Genomic DNA, 19523 nt, shown 5'->3' on the forward strand with positions numbered 1-19523 from the left:
CCAGTCTTAAGTCGCTGGGGTATATTTGTAGCAATAGCCAAAAATACATTGCATGGGTCAAAATTCCTGCTGTAAACATATCAAAATGTAATTTTTGATTTGTAATATGCATTGTTAAGAACCTAATTTGGACAACTTTAAAGGTGATTTTCTCAGTCTTTTTGATTTTTTTGCATCCTCAGATTTCTGATTTCAAATAGATGTATCTCAGCCAAATATTGTCCTATCCTAGCAAACCATACATCAATAGAAAGCTTATTTATTGAGCTTTCATATGATGTATAAATCTCAGTTTTGTCAAATTTAACCTTATGACTGGTTTTGTGGTCCAGGGTCACACACACACACACACACACACACACACACACACACACACACACACACACACACACACACACATATATACATATATACATATATACACATATATATATATATACATACATATATATACATATATACATATATACACATATACACATATACATTATATATATATATATATATATATATATATATATATATATATATAGAGAGAGAGAGAGAGAGAGAGAGATAGAGATAGAGAGAGAATTTTAGATATATTTTTGTTTAAATAAATTACATTATATAAAATTACTACATATTACAAATACACAGACAATTGTTTTTTATTATAAACATTTGTAAAGAAATATACTAATATATTAAATATATTAACATAAAGTAAATATAAAATTAAGAAAATTAAGAAAATAATGATATTCTCTCTATACACAAATTACAGTTTAAATTTTTTTTATTATATACAAATTACAAATTAAAACTATTACAAATATATAATTGTATATATATTTACAGTCATTTTAAAAATATATTAATATTTATATTGTATTGCATTAATATTTATATTATATTGTATATTTGTAATTTTTATATATTTAAACAATATAAGAATTAAAGTAATTATACCTTGTCTCTCGATACAGAGCACTTATGCAAATTAATGCAAAAGAGATTTATATGTATATAATTATAATTATATACACTGGCTCTGATGTCTCTGTAGTGGTTACACATGACATTAATTAATTCTAACAGTAATTCATTATGGGTAAATCTAACGGGCAGTCTTATATATATATATATATATATATATATATATATATATATATAATTTGATATATTTTTATAAATTATATAAAATTACATTACTACAAATACATACAATCTTTTTTTTAAATTTTAAACATTTCTAAATAAATATATTAAATATATTAATATATTAAAGTAAATATAAAATAAAAAATACTAATTATACTCTATACACAGAAATTACAGATACATATTTGTATATATTAAAAATACCTTTTTTCAAATTGTTTAAATGTCATGTTTTTTTAAATTATATACACATTAAAAATTATAAATATTACAAATATAGAATTATATATATATATATTTATAGTCATTTTAAAAATATACATACATTTGTAATTTAATTACATATATTAATATATTAAATCAAACTATATACATAAACTTATTTGTAATTTGTATATATTTAACAATATAAGAATTAACAAAGTAATTATACTTTGTCTCTCGGTACAGAGCACTTATGCAAATGAATTGATACAAAAGTCATATGTATATAATTATATACACACATACATACATACATACATATATATACACATATATACATATACATACATACATACACACATATATACATATACATACATACATACACATATATATATATATACATATATATATATATATATATATATATATATAACAAATACCTACTTTTATTATATATTTCTCTCTCTCTCTCTGTTTTTATTCTATACATTACAAATAAAAAAAATATGACAAACTAAATAAAAAAAAAAAAATATATATATATATATATTTTTTTTTTTTTTTTTTTTTTTGTAATTAAATATAGTAAATCTAATTAAATATTAAATTATAGAAATTTATAGAAAAATTCCCAGTTCTCATGCAATGCAAAATGAAATCTGTGTTTCTAACAGCTGTTTTCTTTTGCTTCAGTATATAATGGCCCCGTAAGTAAGGCTGTTATATCCTGCGGATATAATCTAAACTTGGTAGCGGCCATCACAAGAAACACAATCACATTTGCATTCTAATTAAACCCTGCATGCAGAATTCATATCTATGTATTTATCTGCGACATGGCGAGGAACGATTACACCTGCTGATAGACTAACAGCCGACGATTTAAACGAAAACTAATGGCAGCCGTAATGATACCGACACAGAGGAAGGTTTTAGAGAAACCCAGCTCTTTCACAGCGAGAGCCTGCGGCGGTCAGGGAATTAGCACAAGCTGCCGTATAAATGAGAACGCTTCGCTTATTTATCCCATGATTCAAAGAGCTTTGCTGTGATATCCCGGCAGGTTTGTGCAATGAAATACAGCATGTAATCCGGCCTGTGATTGGAGGCATTCGAACGGGAAAAACACCACAAATGGACATCTCACAAATTCATTATTGCTCTAATAATGTTATTCGGACTCAAATGCAGCCGGTGAGGGCTTGCAATGTTCACAAGCTTTCAGGAGATTCATCAACTGGAAGGCCTGAAAATAGTGCCTCTATATGACATAAGTCCCAGTGATCTTCTGGACCTCCTTCAATGTGCATCTGTGTTTTTTTTTACTTGTTTTATGGCTAAAATTGGTGCAGTTTGTAAAGTAACAGGACGCATGATTTGAGGAATCATTCATGTCTGAAGCCCAAACATGTGACTAATTCTCCTAGCGTATAAACCACAGCACTAAAATACTCATAAAAGTGCTACCGAATATAAACTTGCAGTTGCAAGTTATAAAGACAGAACTGCATGATATAAACTCACAATTCAGATTTTTTTTTTCACGATTCGAGTTCATATCTCGCAGTTCTGACTTTTTTTTCTCTGAATTGTAATTAATAAACTCACAAATGCAAGTTCAAAGTCAAAATTGCAAGATATAAACTCAATTTGGACTTTTTTTCTCAGAATTGCAATATTAACTCGCAATTGTGAGTTATATAGTCAGAAGTGCATGATATAAACTTCCAATTCTGACTTTCTCACAAATGTGAGTTCATATCTCGCAATTCTTACTTTTTTCTCTGAATTGTAAAAAAAAAAAAAAATTACAAATGCAAGGTATAAAGTCAAAACTGTAAGATATAAACTTATATTTCTGACTTTTTTCTCAGAATTGCAATATTAACTTGCAATTGTGAGTTATAAACAGACTTTTTTCTCAGATTTGCGATATAAACTCACAATAGTGAGTTATAAAGTCAGAAGTGCTTGATATAAACTTCCGATTCTGACTTTTTTCTCACAAATGTGAGTTCATATCTCCCAATTCTGACTTTTTTTTTCTGAATTGTAATAAATAAACTCACAATTGCAAATTATAAAGTCAAAATTGTGAGATATAAACTCATATTTCTGACTTTTTTCAGAATTGCAACATTAACTCGCAATTGTGAGTTATAAAGTCAGAACTGCATGATATAAACTTGCATTTCCGATTCACATCTCGCAATTGTGATTTTTTTCTGAATTGTGATATATAAACTTGCAATTCTGACTTACTTGCAAATGCGAGTTTGTCTCACAATTGTGACTTTTTTTCTTGCAATTGCGAGTTCATCTCGCAATTCTGACTTTTTTCTCTAAATTGTAATAAATATACTTGCAAATGCTAGTTATAGAGTCAAAATTGCGAGAAGTTAAATGGGCAATTCTGACATTTTTCTCACAAATGCGAGTTCATCTCGCAATTCTGACTTTTTTCTCTAAATTGTAATAAATATACTTGCAAATGCTAGTTATAAAGTCAAAACTGCGAGAAGTTAAATAGGCAATTCTGACATTTTTCTCACAAATGCGAGTTCATCTCGCAATTCTGACTTTTTTCTCTAAATTGTAATAAATATACTTGCAAATGCTAGTTATAAAGTCAAAATTGTGAGATGTAAACCCATATTTCTGACTTTTTTCAGAATTGCAATATTAACTCGCAATTGTGAGTTACAAACTGACTTTTCTTAGAATTGCGATATAAACTCACAATTGTGAGTTATAAAGTCAGAAATATAAACATGCAATTCTGACTTTTTTTTCCAGAATTTTATATCTCACAATCCTGACTTTTTTTCTGAATTGTGACATATAAACTCATAATTGCAAGTTATAAAGTCAAAATCGCAAGATATAAACTTATAATTCAGATTTTTTTTTTTTTTCCCCCTCAGAATTGCAATATAAACTTGCAGTTGTGAGTTATAAAGTTAGAACGGCATGAAATAAACTCGCAAATGATTTTTGGTTACACTATTTTAAGGTGTCCTTGTTACAGTATAATTATACATTAAAGTATTAAGTAATGTTAATTAACTATTTACTATATGGTTAGGGTTAGGATAAGGGTTTGGCTTAGGGTTAGTTGCATTGAATTATGCATAACTAATTGTTATTATATTAGTAAGTAGATGCAACGTGTAACAAGGACACCTTAAAATCAAGTGTCACCTTATTTTTTTACTCAGTGGCAGAAATGGGCTTCCATACTGAACAAAATTAAATCAAAATGACCTTTTTACATAAACAGAGAGACCATAAAAACATTAATTTAGCCCCTTCATTCAAGTGCTTGATTCACGCACATGCAGGTTTGGGAAGGTTATTTTTAAAATGTATTTCACTACAGATTTCAAAACACACTTTTTAAAAGGTAATTTGTAATGTATTTCATTAGATTACACTTAGTTTTGTAGTTTAATCCAAATACTTTAGAATACTTTGGCCAAACATATTTTTAAAAACATTGACTTTCCATAATATTTCTTGAATGAAAAAATGTAGACATCATCCGGTTCAAAAGTTTTCACCCTTTGTAATAGTTGTGTATGAGTCCCTCAGTTGTCCTCAGTGTGAACAGATGGCTCTCAAAATCACACAGTCATTGTTGGAAAGATATAAATATGCAGAAGATGCTGGAAAACCATGTGCAGAACCTGGAGGATTTTTCTGAAGAACTTCTCAGGACAAACAAGGGACTCACAAACCACCATCACAAAACATAAAAACAGTATTGGATCATCTAACAGACTGTTAAGATTCAAGGGTGTGTATGTTTTTGAATAGGGCAATTTTTATAAATTCAGTTATTTTATCTTGTGGAGTTTATGTAAACATCTGTGAAACAACTTATTCATTTTTATAAAAAAAAAAAAAAAGTTTTTAAACATTTAACAACATTTATGAGCCGCCTTATTTATTCGAAATTATTAAAATGTTGCATATTATGCAAGGTCTATGAACCCTAAGAGCAGAACTGTAGCTTGGAAAGCTTTTGCAGAAAGTCAAAGTTGGAGAATCATCAATTGCTGTTTACATGAATCTTTGAAAGAAATGTTTAAATCAAAGTAATCACTTTTACAATCTAAAATACTTTTCGGATGTAACTTTAATTTGATTACCACCCATTTAAAATGTCATACAGTTACACATATTTTGTATTTTACTTTATTTTTAGACTTGTTTGGCTTCTGAAAAGTCAGCTGGTGCATTTTTATTTTAAATAAACGGACCTTTCTGTGTGTTTGAGATTTAGACTCTTCTGGTCTTCGCTGTGTGTGTTGACCTGATCCAGACAACAGCCCGGAGGAATCTCAAACTATTTGTTATTTTCCACATGCTTCCAACTTTTTACGTGCCACCCGGTTTGACCTTTTGTCCAAGTCATATATGGTGCCGCTTTAAAATTTCTATTGATTTTCTGAAATCTCACATGGCCCTGATAGAGCCACAAATATCTTGGCATTTAATTTAGCCTGAAGTACTTACAGAAGACAAACATCTAGTGTCTAGACAATGAAGTCGACCGGAGTGACGGATAATGGGATGTCTGGGGAACCAGGGATGGGAATAGTAGGGAATTTAGCGATTCTGGGACAGATTCCTCATATTGATTTTCATTCCTAGACAAAATCCGAACATTTGTGAATAAGAAACAGTTACTCTTGCAGAATTTCACAGATATGCTTTAGATATGTAAAACCAATTTGATTCGCACTCTGAAGTTCTGATCTAAATCAAATGATTCGCAAACCTTCTTCAAAGTTCTGATCTAAATCAAATGAATCTCGATCCATGCTCCGAATCCCAATCGAAATAATGAGTCATGAACCATTATTTCAGATCAGGATCATTTGATTTAGATCAGAACTTTGCATATCACAAATCATCAGATTTAGACTGAGACTTCAAATTGTGGATCGCAAACCTTTGCGAATCTTTTGCTTTATACTGGGACTTCGGAGCGTGGATTGTGAATTATTTAATTTAAATTGGAACTTGAGCGTGGATTGTAATTTTTTTTATTTTTTTTATTGGAACTTGAGCATGGATTGTGAATCATTTTATTAAAATTGGAACTTTGGTGTGTGGATTGTGAATTATTTTATTTAAATTGGAACTTTGGAGGATGAATTGTGAATTATTTGATTTTGATTGAAACTTGTGAGCAGGTCCACAAATCTTGCTTTAGATCAGAACTTGATGAAGATCAGGACTTGAGCGTGGATTGAGAATCATTTAATTAAATTGGAACTTTGGTGTGTGAATTGTGAATCATTTGAGTTAAATTGGAATTTTGGAGCATGGATTGTGAATTATTTGATTTTGATTGAAACTTGTGAGCAGGTCCACAAATCTTGCTTTAGATCAGAACTTGATTAAGATCAGGACTTTGGTGTGTGGAATGTGAATCATTTGATTAAGATCGGGACTTTGGAGCGTGGATTGTGAATTATTTAATTTAAATTGGAACTTTGGAGCGTGGATTGTAAATCTTTTTTTTTTTTTTTTTTATTGGAACTTGAGCATGGATTGTGAATCATTTTATTAAAATTGGAACTTTGGTGTGTGGATTGTGAATTATTTGAGTTAAATTGGAATTTTGGAGCATGGATTGTGAATTATTTGATTTTGATTGAAACTTGTGAGCAGGTCCACAAATCTTGCTTTAGATCAGAACTTGATTAAGATCAGGACTTTGGTGTGTGGAATGTGAATCATTTGATTAAGATCGGGACTTTGGAGCGTGGATTGTGAATTATTTAATTTAAATTGGAACTTTGGAGCGTGGATTGTAAATCTTTTTTTTTTTTTTTTTATTGGAACTTGAGCATGGATTGTGAATCATTTTATTAAAATTGGAACTTTGGTGTGTGGATTGTGAATTATTTGATTTTGATTGAAACTTATGAGCAGGTCCACAAATCTTGCTTCAGATCAGAACTTGATTAAGATCAGGATTTTGGAGCGTAGATTGTGAATCATTTATTTAAATTGGAACTATGGTGTGTGGATTGGAAATCATTTGATTAAGATTGGAACTATGGAGTATGGATTGTGAATCATCTGATTAAGATCAGAACTTTGGAGGAGGTTTGCAAATCTTTTGATAAAGATCTGAACTTTGGAGCATGATTGAGAATCATTTGATTAGAATTGGGACTATAGTGCATGGATTGTGAATCATTTTATTAAGACTGGAACTTTGGGGCACGTTTGCAAATGTTTTGCTTCAGATCTGAAATTCGGAGCGTGGATTATGAATCATCTGATTAAGATCAGAACTTTGGGGGAGGTTTGCAAATCTTTTGCTAAAGATCTGAACTTTGGAGCATGGATTGTGAATCATTTGATTTAAATAGGAACTTTGGAGCAGGTTTGCAAATCTTTTGCTTCAGATCTAAACTTTGGTGCATGGATTGTGAATCATTTCAATTAGACTGGCACTTTGGAGCAGGTTTGTGAATCCTTTGCTTTAGATCAGGATTATTGTGAATTATTTGATTTAGATCAGAACACTGGAGCGAGGAGCGCAAATCATTTGATTAAGATAAGGAACTTTGGTGTGTGGATTGTGAATCTTTTGATTAGTACGGGACTTCGGAGCGTGCATGGTGAATCATTTGTAGCGCTTCGAAACAGTGTATCATTGGTTTTACTGATTTAGAGTTCCAAAAAGCTCAGTTTCACCCATCACTACATGCTTTTTAAAATCATTACAAGCAGTGATGAAATTTGAAAATCAATGGCTCTTTTAAAAAATATGTTTTTTTTAAATTGTGTGAAAAGATATGTACTTATTGAAAAAAAAAAAGAAACACTTATTTCATAGATGTCTCTCAAAAATTCAAGCACTTTTCAAGTACCTCTTCAGGAATACTGCCATTTCCAAGAGTTTTCCAGACCTTAAATTTCAAAAAGTACAATTTAAGTACTTCAAGCACTTGTACAAACCTACAAAACCAGCTCACTGAAACAAACTATCTAAAACAATCAGTTCGTAGAAAATACTCAGATTTCCCTATTTGCCTGAGGCTGAAGGTAAAATGAGGTAAATAAATGTTCAGTTTCCAATCATTTCACTTCATAAGACCTCAAAATATTATCAGGAGCCACAAGTGTTCATTTTGTGTAGCCTGATAGGCTTTTTTACTCACAAAGTGGCAGTAGCCATTCATTGACTTTGAATTTCATGAAGCTTAAAATCTTCTTTACTCTCTTACTGAAGAAACCTAATCTTGGACGGCCTGAGAACAAGTAAATTAACAGCAAATGTTCTTTTTGGGTGAACTATTCCTTTAAGATTCAAGACATTACATCTCTTCCAGAGTCCAGCGTGTTTGTTTTATTCAGAGTTTGATGTCAGTCTCCAGCGGGCAGGTGAGCGGATGAGGCGACTGCAGCCTCCGCTTTTTTTCTCTGCGGCTTTTAAGCAGAAACACATCAGGCCAGGTGCTGCAGTCTTTGAAGCACTGCTCTCAGAGCCTCCTACACTGTGTGTGTGTGCTTGTTTGTTTGTTCACAAGAGCGTGCATGTGTGTGTGTGTGTGTGCGTTGCACCTTTGAAGGCTATTTTCCATGAGGAACAACAATTACACTTACTCCTACTCCAGTCATTAATGTTGTCGCTCCTGGAGGAAACATGTTTGCACTTAAACACGGCCCTGCAGCGGCAGTAATCGGCTGAAACGATTCTTTAAACCTATCTGTTAGCTCTTGAAACGCGAGGCGCGCCATTCTTTGAGCTCATCTGTAATGTGGTTACCTGTCAGCCTCGAGAGGGACGCACTCACGGACACACCGAATGCCACAATGCAAGCGCAACTAATGCGATAAACCGCTGAATCTTACTGAAGCTGATGAGCTGCCACAAATGACACCAGATGCTCGCGGACATCAAACGTGCCGTGACCCACAAGGCTTTGCGTGGTTAAATGGGTAGATCTTGGCCAGAATGACCTGAAAGTTGCATTTTCAATTAATTAGTTCAATGAATTATCAACATATTTCTTTTATGGTCTTTTTGCAACTTATACTGATGGGGAAAGTAGACTTAACTAAAGAGTTACTAAAGTCAACTTTCATTACTTGAAATAAAATATATATTTTTGATGATCTATCTATCTATCTATCTATCTATCTATCTATCTGTCTGTCTGTCTGTCTGTCTGTCTGTCTATCTATCCATCATCCGTCTGTCTGTCCATCATCCATCTATCTGTCTGTCTATCTATCCATCATCTGTCTGTCTGTCTGTCTGTCTATCCATCTATCTATCTATCCATCATCCGTCTATCTGTCTATCTATATATCTATCTATCTGTCTGTCTGTCTGTCTGTCTGTCCATCCATCTATCATCCATCTGTCTGTCTATCTATCTATCTATCTATCTATCCATCATCCGTCTGTCTGTCCATCATCCATCTATCTGTCTGTCTGTCTGTCTGTCTATCTATCCATCATCTGTCTATCTGTCTGTCTGTCTATCCATCTATCTATCTATCCATCATCCGTCTATCTGTCTATCTATATATCTATCTATCTGTCTGTCTGTCTGTCCATCCATCTGTCTATCTATCTGTCCGTCCGTCCGTCCGTCCATCTATCATCAGTCTATATATCTATCTATCATCAGTCTATATATCTATCTATCATCAGTCTATATATCTATCCATCCATCCATCTAGGCAGCATTTCATTTACTTTAATATGAAGCACCAAAATAAATAAATCTAAATAGATAAACTAAATAGATGTTTTTTAATAATAATATTAATAAAAATGACTACCAGATTTACTAGAATTTTAACTAGAATTTAAGTGAAAACAAAAAATATATATAAAAAATCTATTAAATTCCAAAATATAACAAAAATATAATAGTATACTATATACAGATCAAAAATGACACTGGTCACAAAAAAAGTGTGCTTTACTTTTAGTTATTTTAACATTTTTTTATTTTAGTTTTCATATGTTTTAGCAATTTTGTTTTTGTCATTTAATAAAATGTTTATATTTACACTGCCATTCAAAACTTTGGGATGAGTAAGATTTTTTAATGTTTTTAATGGAGTCTCTTACAATTATCAAGGCTGTATTTATTTGATCAAAAATACAGAAAAAAAAAAAACAGTAATATTGTGAAATATTATTGCAATTTCTAATATTGCTTTCCTATTTCCCGTTACTTCAGTCTTGTCACATGATCCTTTAGAAATCATTCTCATATGCTGATTTTTTGCTTATAAAATTTGAAAGTATATTAAAATAGAAAACTAGTATAACAAAATTAATTTGCATTCCTTTATTTTTGATCAAATAAATGCAGACTTTATTTTTATTTATATATATATATATATATATATATATATATATATATATATATATATACACTAAAATAAAGTAACTTTTTAGGAATTTTATTTAATTTTAGTATTTTAGTTTCAGTTACCTATAATAACCCCCTGCTTTACTTATTTATACTTTTATTTCTATAGTGCTTTAAATAATAGATATTTCAAAGCAGCTTCACAGAAAAATAGCTAAATAAATCATGCAAACTTGACTTTTCAGTTCATTCTGGTGAAGAATCACCCATTTCACAGAAAGAAGCTGTCTGACTGATGTGTAAAGCAATCAATCACCGTCAGTTTTGTTATACACGATGACTAAAAGCAGGTAAACATGAAATTACTGATACCACATTAACAGACCAGCTCAGAAAAATTTAAGTCAATACAAATAAACCAGTGTTGACGTCTTCAGAAATGAGTGGAAATGTTTTGTGACTCTGTGCTACGAATGTCTGTATATCTGAAAGTAATTATTTCACAGATATAACTCATAAAAACAGCAGAATAGACAGTTCTGCTCATGAATATCTACTTCAAATGCTACCTCGAACAAAACTCAGTATCTTTTAAAACCACCAACCTTGTAAACTTCAGCAAAATAATTAGTCCTTCCTCAAATCATTGATCATTGCATCAGACTGGTACATTGTAAACCAATCTGAATATAAAGCATCAGTATTATACACTACACAAGTCAAAAGTTCACAAATATGTGAATAGGAATGTGAACATTTTTCAAAAATGGCCTCAGAAACCATCAACAACTGTCTCTCACTATGATGGAGGAGTTGAACTGAATCTAGTTTGATCATAAAATGACACCTGAAGGTGCAAAGGATGAAGCAGAGCGGTGAATAATGACTGAAGGTGTTGAATTACCGTCTCTGCGGTTGAGTTTGGCGAAGCCCGGCCCATGACTGTTGGACAGCTCTGATGAACTCGTGAAGGCCGACTGAGGCAGAGCGGAAACCAGCGGAGAATCACAGCTCTCTACAGACACACAGAAACACAATAGAGATACTGTAAGGGTCAGTAAGACAGAAATTAAGACTTTTTTTTTTTTTGCAAGGATGCATTTAACTTATCAAAAGTAAGAATAAAGATATTCTGTTTCAAACAAATGCTGCTCTTTTAGACTTTCTACTCAAAGAATTCTGAAAAATAAAATGACTGTTTTCACAAAAATATTTGTGAAGGATCGTGTGACACTGAAGACAAGAGTAATGGTGCTGAAAATTCAGCTTTGATCACAAAAATCTTTAACATATATTCACACAAAGAGCAGCTATTTTAAATTAGAATAATATTTCACAATTTTTTCAGTTTTTACTGTATTTTTAATTAACCCTTGTGCGTCAAAAAAAAAGTTACACAAAGGTGCAAAATGGACAAAAATGTCCTAAAAATATGATTTATTAATATTTTTTCCACTTTCAATGATGTTGATTTTTTTAACCAGCATCTATTCTATCCATAGATACCAAACATTTAGAGCCCTGCACGGGCCTTAAATCTAAGCCCTAGCCCGGCCCTGGCCCGAGACTCACAGGCTGTAGCCCGGCCCTTGTCCGACAGCTTATCAAAATTTTGGGCCCGAGTCCGACCCGAAGCCCGTCTTTTTTCCGCCAAACAGCTTTTACTGTTACAGCCATTAAAATAGACCAGATTTGTATTTAATAGAAAGTACATGTTTTTTCATTTTGTTTTTTAATCAGAATAATTTAGAGAAATGTCTGGAGTTTTTTTTTTTTTTTTTTTTTTTAAATGCAAGTTTTAGTTTAAGTGACATCGATATCCAAGCGGTATGTGGTCCACAGTGAGTTTACTCAATTTAACCTTTAGGCCTATATCAAATCAACACTTGACTAGCCTACAATACAATCCACAGATATAAAACAAACATCAACATATCACAATGTAGGATTTAAAGTTTATTATCACCATCTCAGAACAAAGACGAACAAAAATAGAGAGCAGGGCAGGCAGCTCTGCTGCGCAAAACCGGAACATGCAAAGTCGCAGTGGTAAAGTAAACGAATAATGAACAAATATATAAAGAATAAATAATAATATAGAAAACTTCAAAAACACAACTTTACCACGTGGCTGGAAATCTCTATGCGGCGCAGAGTATGTGAGCGGAGTGGAGTGGCAACAATTTCCCCTCCGCGCTCCTTGCATTTAATAATCACTCCGCTCCCGCTCCACTCCTCTCTCACTGATATCAGAAACACCGCTCCGCATCAAAAAAATTCAGTATGTTTGAAATGTAACAGTCCTGTTCATAAAATATAATAAAATAAAATAACAGGAGAGTTTCAAACACTAGTGTGCAATCTTTGTTCCTACCACATGCCAAGCTAATAATTGTCAGCATTAAAAGAGTATAATTGCTGCTTTTTGCAGTGCAAAGTTTGTAATGAAAAAACTAAACGTTTTCGTCAGTTATTTTACCTACGGATCGCTGCATTTCTTACAGATTTCTGCTCATTCAAAATCGGATACGATTTCATTTGTTTTAATGCATTATTGACAGAGCTGCGAATTAGTGTTGTACCCCTTTAAATCATGCTTTGACCTGAAAAGATTCAGTATCTAGAAGGAACAAACTAATTCATTGCGAACTATAATTTACCACTCATGTCCATTGCCGTCATCATAGCCTTCACATTATTTCTGATTTGAGTGATCCATCTCTATCAAGCTTGCTAAACATGTTTAACATATGGTGGAGCGCACTTGGAGCGAGTGACGCTCCGACTTTTAAAAAACCCACTCCTCCCTCCATTCAAAATCACACCGCTCCGCTCACATACTCTGCTATGCGGACCGCACGCATTAGACCTCATTAACTTTTTTAAAAGTTTTTTCTAAAGCAGGCCCGAAGCCCGATATGCATGCAAGCTATGACGTGAAAATTGGCCCGAAGCCCTAAGTTCAGCAGCTGCCTTAAGTTTAAGTTTAATCAGCTTAAAACTACAAGTCATTTTAACTTATTACAATAAAAATGAGTTGATATAACTTGTGAGTTTAAATGACTTAAGTTGATTTAACTTAAAATCTTAAGGCAGCTGCTAAACTTAAGTTTTGAAGTTGAAACTGGTGAAAACTTTTTACAGTGTAGGGGCATAAAAAAGCCGGGCCCCGACGGGCTCGAGCTCAAATGCAGGGCTCTACAAACACTCATTAATTTTCAGAATTGTAACCCTTTAAATGCTGGTTTGTTTGCATAATGAAACAGGTGTTTTATGAAAAAATGAAAAATAGTAGTAATTTCCATATACTAAATGCTGAGCAGATTTTTTTTTTTCTTTGCTTATTAGATTCTTGGGTATGTCAGTGAAGAAAAAAAACAATTATTTTGAAGCATTTATATTTTTATGTAGTGTTGCCAAACTGTATGCCAAATTTTAAAAAATGGCACAATCTAGTAAAAAATGGTAAAAATGTAAAATTTGAAGTCTTGCCGATAGAATGAATGCCTATTAGCAAATATTGAATCATTTTATGGTCAAATGGCCCTGGGTTAAAATTGTTGTTTTAATGGGTTTCAATGTGGACATTTCTGTCCTTAAAGTCCTGAGTGTGAGTATTTTTTGTACAAAGGGGAAAATTGATTTTTTGAAGGAAATGATGGTGAAATATTAAAATTTTAATAAAAATAAACACCTGAGCCAAAATGTAGTTGGCACTAACCCAGGCACACTTATAACAAAAACAACTGAAATAGACCAAAATGTCCATAAGGTCACACAAGGGTTAAATAAATGCAGCCTTAAGGAGCAGAAGAGACGTCCTTTAAAAACATTACAAAATCTTTTTTTACAGAATGTACAGTATGTTTTTCAAAATGTCTTTGACATGAAAGCACTTTCAAAAAAATTGTTAGATTTTATTTTTTACCATAACACTGTTAAGCTCAATAGTTTTTCACATTCCATCTGCATTGACAGTCATTTTAGTTATATAAAATAGATGAAGATGTCCAAGTACACAGATGACTTCATTTAAAAACATTATAAAATCTTAAAAGCTAAAAATATGTAAACAATTAAAATAACATGTTATGGTATTAGTTTCTATTAATATTTTTATTCTGTATTTAATTTTTTTCATCATACGTTTCAGCATTTTTTTGTCATTTAATAGATTGTTAATGAGCATAAGAAACTCTAAACAATGCATTTATTTGATAATACATTTAAAAAAAAGTAACACTGTGAAATATTATTGCAATTTCTAATAGTGCTTTTGCTTTTTTAATAAATTTTAAAATATAATTTATTTCTGTGATGCAAAGCTGAATTTTTGTCAGCCATTCAGTCTTCACATGAGGATCACGTGATCCTTCAGAAATCATTGTAATATGTGGATTTATTATTTTACTTATTATTTTATTAAATTATATAAGTATATTAAAATAAATTGTTTAACTGAAAACATTTTATTTTCCAGGATTCTTTAATGAATAGGAGGTTCAAAAGAACAGCATTTATTTGAAAAATTATATTTTATTTTTATTATATTTTTTATTTTATTTTATTATTTTATTTTATTTTTTATTATTTCTTTTATTAAATTATATTTTATAATCCTTCAGAAATCATAATATGCTTTTTTTATTAAATTATATTTTAACGTCTATTAAAATAAATTGATAATTTTTCAAAAGAACAGCATTTATTTTAAAAATAAAGGTTTTGTAACATCAGAAATATATTTATTATAACTTTTGATGAGTTTATTCACTTACATAAAATAGATTTTACAATAGATCAAGATGTCCAAATACATCTGACGAAAAAAAAAAAAAAAAAAAAAGAGAGATAAAGGGGAAAACTAATAAATAAAATACATCCAAACCACATCCATAACAACAAACTAATAAAGGAAAAAATAAAGGTTAAAAAAGTAAATAAAGATGCAAGTGTAAACATTGTTTCAAAAGGTAAATTAAACTATTCTTATTTGTATTCTGTATAACTAAATGTTAAAACAATATGCTTAAAATTGATCATGATCATCCGTTTTACTTCCATAATATGACATTTCTAAATAAAACAGGTTATTGAATAAGAAAAAGGGCAGAACCTGATTTGGAACAGATTTGGATGCTGAAAACTGTCTGAATGTGACAAGTGGATATAAAGACTAATTGTTGACATCAGCTAAAAATAAAGTAAATTCAGAGATTTTAATGAAAGATTATGAAGATAAATACTCATTTTTCAAATAACGTACTGATATACAAGTCAAAATAAGAGCTGGAGGATGTATTAAGAAGGTAAACAGTCCATTTTGATATCGATTCCCAGCAACCCAGCTCCTCACATTAGCGCTGAAATTGGGGCACTAGAGGATGTTTTTTAAAGCCCATCCAGCTTTACGTTTATTATTCAACTTCATAAGAAATTGAAGACTGTTTAAAATGCTTTTACCTACAGAAAAAAAAACCTTTCCACAAAGCTGACCCATTTTTCTCCATATGAAACACACAGTCAGGTAACCTGATTTATATAAAACCAAGCTGTTTTATACAGCATTTCAATTTATATATATGTGGGAGTGTGTTAAAGTCATATTTCTTTACTTATTTAAAGAGAAAGCATGTTGTGTGAAATATTCTGGACATTACTCCTCTAGTTTTATTGCGAGCGGCTCTTGTTTGCATTCCCGCAGGAATACAATAACGCTTCCTATTACTTTTATGGTAATAGTTATTCCCAGAGTGTGTATTGAATAATATACTTTGGGAACATAATTGTCCTTGTCCTGGTTTGTATAATCAGCTTCTGTAGCTCTATATAGTGTTTGAGTTCAAAGTATAAAACACAAAAACTGAACAGCGACCGAATTTGATTGCTGCAATAATTTTCTCTCTAATACATCGTTCTGAAGTCATATTTTAGAGGAACAGCGTCTCATTTTCATATCAGAGAGCTGTACGGTAAAAGCTCTGGGCCCTTTGATGGGTTTTGCAGTTGCTATTTTGTCATTTTTTTTCTAAAACACATCCTTCTGGCCCTTTTCTTTCTGTGTATTCAGTTAGGAAAATAAGATTGGAGACCATTTCAAATGCTATAATAATTACACTACTACTAAAGAAAAATATAAACAAAATAAAGAAAAAAATAAATACATAATAAAAAACAAACTAAGAAAATAAAAATATAGTACATAAAAAAACTTAAAACAAAAATAAATTTTGATAATGATAATATAAAATATGAAAGGAAAAATAGTTCAATAAAAACAACAACAATAATAATAATAATAAATAATAATAATAATAATAATAATAAATAACATACATTAATAATAATAAAAAATATATAAAAAATGTTGAAAAAAAAACAAATTAGAAAAATAAACAAAATAAAATAATGAAAAACAATAGATCAACAATAATGAAAAGAATGAATTTTTAAATAATAATAAATGAAAAACAACAGAAAAACAACAAACTAAGAAAATAAATACATAAAATAAATATATTTAAAACAAAAATAACATTTAAACAAATTCGAATGATAATGATAATCTAAAATAACAGAAAAATAACAAAAACAACAGATCAATAATAATAATACTACATAACATACATTAATAATAATAATAAAAGGAAAATATAAAAATATAAAAACAAACGTAAATAATTTGAAAAAAAAAACAACAAATTAGGAAAAAAAAGAACACAAAATAAATTAACATTTAAAAAATAAAAATAAAATTAATGAAAAACAATAGATCAATAATAAGAATGAATTTTAAAATAAAAAATAATAAAACAACAAACTAAGAAAATAAAGTAATACATAAATTAATATTAATATTTTAAAAATACCATTTAAAAATAAATAATGATAACAATAATATAATTTAAAACTAAAAAAACAACAGATCAATAAAAATACATAATATACATTAATAAAAAATGAAAATATACAAATATAAAAACACAAATGTATATAAATAATATTAAAAAATAGGGAAAAAATACATAAACTAATATTAACATTTCAGACAAAAATAAAATTTAAACAAATTCCAAAAATAATATAAAATATCAAAAAATAATTCAAAATGAAAACTATAGATCAATAATAATAATAATAATAATAATAATAATAATAATAATAATAATAAATTTTAAAACAGAAAAAAATAAAATGAAAAACAATAGATCTTTAAAAAAATAAAAATTTTAATTAAAAATAATGGAAAATATACAACTATAAAAAACAAATAAAATAAATAATAAAAAAACAACAAATTTGAAAACAATACATAAAACAAACATTAACATTTAACAAAAAAATAAAAAGACATAAGATAAAATAATAATACATAAAATACATTAACATGTAACAATTACATTACATAAACAAAAAATAAATTAATGCGGAAAACAGGACTGGAGACAGTTTCAGCAACTATAGTAATATTAAAATAAATTATAAAAATAAGAAACTAGATTAATAAAAATTAAATACATAAATATTAATATTTACAACAAAACAAAAATAAACATTTACAACAAAAGCAAATAATATAAAATGATAAATCTCAAACAAATAAAAACATTTAAAAAGTAATACAAAATAAAATAAACTGCATAAATATAAAAAAATATAGCAATAGTAAAAAAAAAAGTAAAACAAAACAATAGTAATACTAAAAACATAATATAACAATTATTAATGTTCAAAATACAAATGTAGCTCTATATTAAGTGTGTGAGTCCAAAGTAACAAATAAAACAAACAATACTACAAAAAATATATATAATATAACAATTATTAATGTTCAAAATACAAATGTAGCTCTATATATAGTGTGTGAGTCCAATGTATAAAACAGGAACTACAACTTGATTGCTGCAATCATCTTCTCTCTAAGACATCGTTCTGAAGTCATATTTTAGAGGGAAAGCGTCTCATTTTCATATCAGAGAGCTGTACAGTGAAAGCTCTGGGCCCTGTGACAGTTTAGCACTTGTGATTTTCATTTTTCTAAACCACTTCCTTCTGGTCCTTTTCTTTCTCTTGTTTTCAGTCAGAAAAACAGAATTGGAGAGCGTTTCAACCGCTGATCAATACAAAGGCCCCTGCCGCCCATCCTGCGGCCGCCGTTTGTGGAGAAGATCCTGTCGCAGTATGGAGGCTCTCGCTTCAGTCACGCACAAATCTAAGCGTTAGGAGACCTAGTAATGGACGACCAGCTGACTTCAAACAGCGCAATGTTATTTCACTGCAACAATACATTTTTTCTACACACCAAAATTAAATTAAATAAAGAAAAATATGTCTACACATGAAGTCAACCATTTCTCATCAAACAAATGGTTATTTTAAAAATTAATAGTAATTTTTCAATATTTTTACTGTATTTTTAATCAAATAAATGCAAGCAGACGAAACATTCAAAAATCTTGTGTTTCTTAAACTGTCTTTTTTGACATTAACACACTATAAACAGTTATATTTTATTTTTAATCTCAACATTTAATTTTTTTTAAAATGTAAATTTTTACAATTTGACTTAAGTTATTTTATTTTAGTTTGAATATATAATATTATATTATATTATTATTAGGCCAATATTATTAATCATATTATATAATAAATATATAATAAATGTTACAATTTGACTATTTCTCATATTCCAAATGCATCAAGTTATTTTATTTAGTTCAAATATAAGATAATTATTTTATTCTATTATAAGAACTAAATTATATATATATATATATATATATATATATATATATATATATATATATATAT

At 29.7% G+C, this 19523-nt stretch overlaps 1 protein-coding gene across 1 annotated transcript in view; it reads right to left on the reverse strand.

Moving 5' to 3' along the window:
* cntnap3 (contactin associated protein family member 3) overlaps nucleotides 1–19523 on the reverse strand; it is a 206658-nt gene that overhangs the window by 137038 nt on the left and 50097 nt on the right. The window contains exon 2 of the mRNA XM_073830213.1: nucleotides 11617–11727. Coding sequence (XP_073686314.1) covers nucleotides 11617–11727 — 111 coding nt within the window. The remainder of the gene's footprint in view (nucleotides 1–11616; nucleotides 11728–19523) is intronic.

The sequence above is a fragment of the Garra rufa genome, chromosome 23 (genome assembly GCF_049309525.1).
Source record: "Garra rufa chromosome 23, GarRuf1.0, whole genome shotgun sequence".
NCBI lineage: Eukaryota > Metazoa > Chordata > Actinopteri > Cypriniformes > Cyprinidae > Garra > Garra rufa.